Source organism: Colletotrichum graminicola (genome assembly GCF_000149035.1).
Source record: "Colletotrichum graminicola M1.001 genomic scaffold supercont1.73, whole genome shotgun sequence".
Lineage (NCBI taxonomy): Eukaryota > Fungi > Ascomycota > Sordariomycetes > Glomerellales > Glomerellaceae > Colletotrichum > Colletotrichum graminicola.
The window spans coordinates 126,589-128,832 of record NW_007361077.1 but is presented as its reverse complement, the minus strand read 5'-3'; the positions used below and the strand labels follow the sequence as shown (position 1 = coordinate 128,832).

The 2,244-nt window shown below is 61.8% G+C and overlaps 1 protein-coding gene across 1 annotated transcript in view; it reads left to right on the top strand.

Annotated features, from left to right (window-relative positions):
* Positions 1-720: 720 nt before the first annotated feature.
* GLRG_11038 (glycosyl hydrolase family 7) overlaps positions 721-2,244 on the top strand; it is a gene marked incomplete at both ends in the record, with an annotated part of 1,677 nt that continues 153 nt past the window's right edge. The window contains 3 exons of the mRNA XM_008101759.1: positions 721-1,338; positions 1,419-1,509; positions 1,605-2,238. Of these exons, the coding sequence (XP_008099950.1) occupies positions 721-1,338; positions 1,419-1,509; positions 1,605-2,238 (1,343 nt within the window). The remainder of the gene's footprint in view (positions 1,339-1,418; positions 1,510-1,604; positions 2,239-2,244) is intronic.

Sequence of the window (2,244 nt, the reverse complement as noted above, 5' to 3'; positions counted from 1 at the left end):
CCCCCCCCCCCCCCCCCCCCCCCTCTCCCCCCTTGTACTCCAAGTTCAAGTGGTGTGGGTTCTCCAATTCCCCATCCGGGCAAGCAGGCGAGAAACTTTGGCTCGACGACGAGACATCTGGTTCATGGTTAAACGGTTCCTGGCACTTACGTAGCACGCTTATACACCACTCTTTGCACGATGTCGCCGTCGCCGTCACCGTCACCGTCGACGCCGACCCTCTCCCTGAGCTACCTCTATGGGGAGCGGGAAGTCGCCAATGCGTGCCTGGATCCCGCCTCTCTACACTGATCTTTTCCTCCCCTCGACACCAACGAGCTGTTGTTGCCCTGGATCAGGGTCGTTTGCGGCGGCCCGGTTGCCGTGGGCTGTCGGATCCTCGCCTCCCTTCGTCACGAACCTAGTCCATCATGAGGTTGCGCTGGGTCTGCGCTTTATGAGCGGAGCGGACGCGGGATCGGTGGCGAGCTTCCCCCATGAAGCTGGATGGGTTGGCGCATGCAGCCGGGATCCGAACATCGCGGGTGTTTTTTATCAAGGAGAAAAGCAAGTCTCTATATAAACCGTTGACATCCTCGCCGTTGGGATCATGTTTCTTCTTTCTCATCCCCATCCGCATCTCTTCCCATCCACATCGCATACTTCTCTTTCCTCCCGCCCGCACCCCCTTCTCGCTTTCTCTTCCCAGAACCCGAGTAGTCCATCTCATCGTCCACCAAGATGCAGACCAAATTCGCCGCCCTCCTGGGTCTCGCGGCCGCCGCCCGCGCCCAGCAGGCTTGCACGGTTACGGCCGAGACTCACCCCTCGCTTCAGTGGCAGAAGTGCGCCGCCGGCGGCACCTGCACCAACGTCGCCGGCTCTGTCGTTCTCGACTCTAACTGGCGGTGGGCGCACACTGTCGAGGGTTACACCAACTGCTACACGGGCAACTCATGGAACAACGACTACTGCGCCTCGGGCAAGGGCGCCGACTGCGTCTCCAAGTGCTGCGTCGACGGCGCCGACTACTCCGGCACCTACGGCATCACCACCAGCGGCAACGAGCTGAACCTCAAGTTCGTCACCACCGCAAGCAGCGGCAAGAACATCGGCAGCCGTGTCTACCTCATGAAGGACGCCTCCACCTACGAGATGTTCACCCTGCTCGGCAACGAGTTCACCTTTGACGTCGACGTCTCCAACATCGACTGCGGCCTTAACGGCGCGCTGTACTTCGTCTCCATGGACGCCGACGGCGGTCTCTCCAAGTTCCCCTCCAACAAGGCCGGCGCCAAGTACGGTACCGGATACTGCGACTCGCAGTGCCCCCGCGACGTCAAGTTCATCAACGGTATTGTGAGTGTTTTCTCGAGGCTTCTTGCTGAAGCAAACAATATCGCAAATATACTGACCAGTGTCTCCTCTTTCTCCCCTAGGCCAACGTCGACGGCTGGAACCCCAGCAGCAACGACCAGAACGGTGGTGTCGGCAGCCTCGGCGCGTGCTGCGCTGAGATGGACATCTGGGGTAAGAGAAATGATCCTACTACCATCACCCACCGCTACTCCCCCTTGACACCTGTATCGAAATGGCCGGGCGGCTAACCAACCCGCGACACACAGAGGCCAACAAGATCTCCACGGCCTACACCCCCCACCCGTGCGAGAACAACGCCTACCACTCCTGCGTGGGCAACGACTGCGGCGGCACCTACTCCAGCGAACGCTACGCCGGCGACTGCGACCCCGACGGCTGCGACTTCAACTCGTACCGCCAGGGTAACAAGTCCTTCTACGGCCCCGGCTCCGGCTTCACCCTCGACACGACCAAGAAGCTCACCGTCGTCACCCAGTTCCTCAAGGGCGCCGACGGCACCCTCTCCGAGATCAAGCGCTTCTACGTCCAGAACGACAAGGTCGTGCCCAACTCCCAGTCCACCATCGCCAGCAACCCGGGCAACTCGCTCACCCCGGACTTCTGCAAGGCCCAGAAGACGGCCTTTGGCGACGACGACATCTTCAACCTCCGCGGCGGCTTCGAGCGCACCAACGACGCCGTCTCCAAGCCCATGGTCCTCGTCCTCTCCCTCTGGGACGACCACAACTCCAACATGCTCTGGCTCGACTCCACCTTCCCCGCCACCGCCACCCCGGGCAGCCCCGGCGCCGACCGCGGCTCCTGCCCCATCACCTCGGGCGTCCCCGCCGACGTCGAGGCCAACGCCCCCAACTCCAACGTCAGGTTCTCCAACATCAAGTTCGG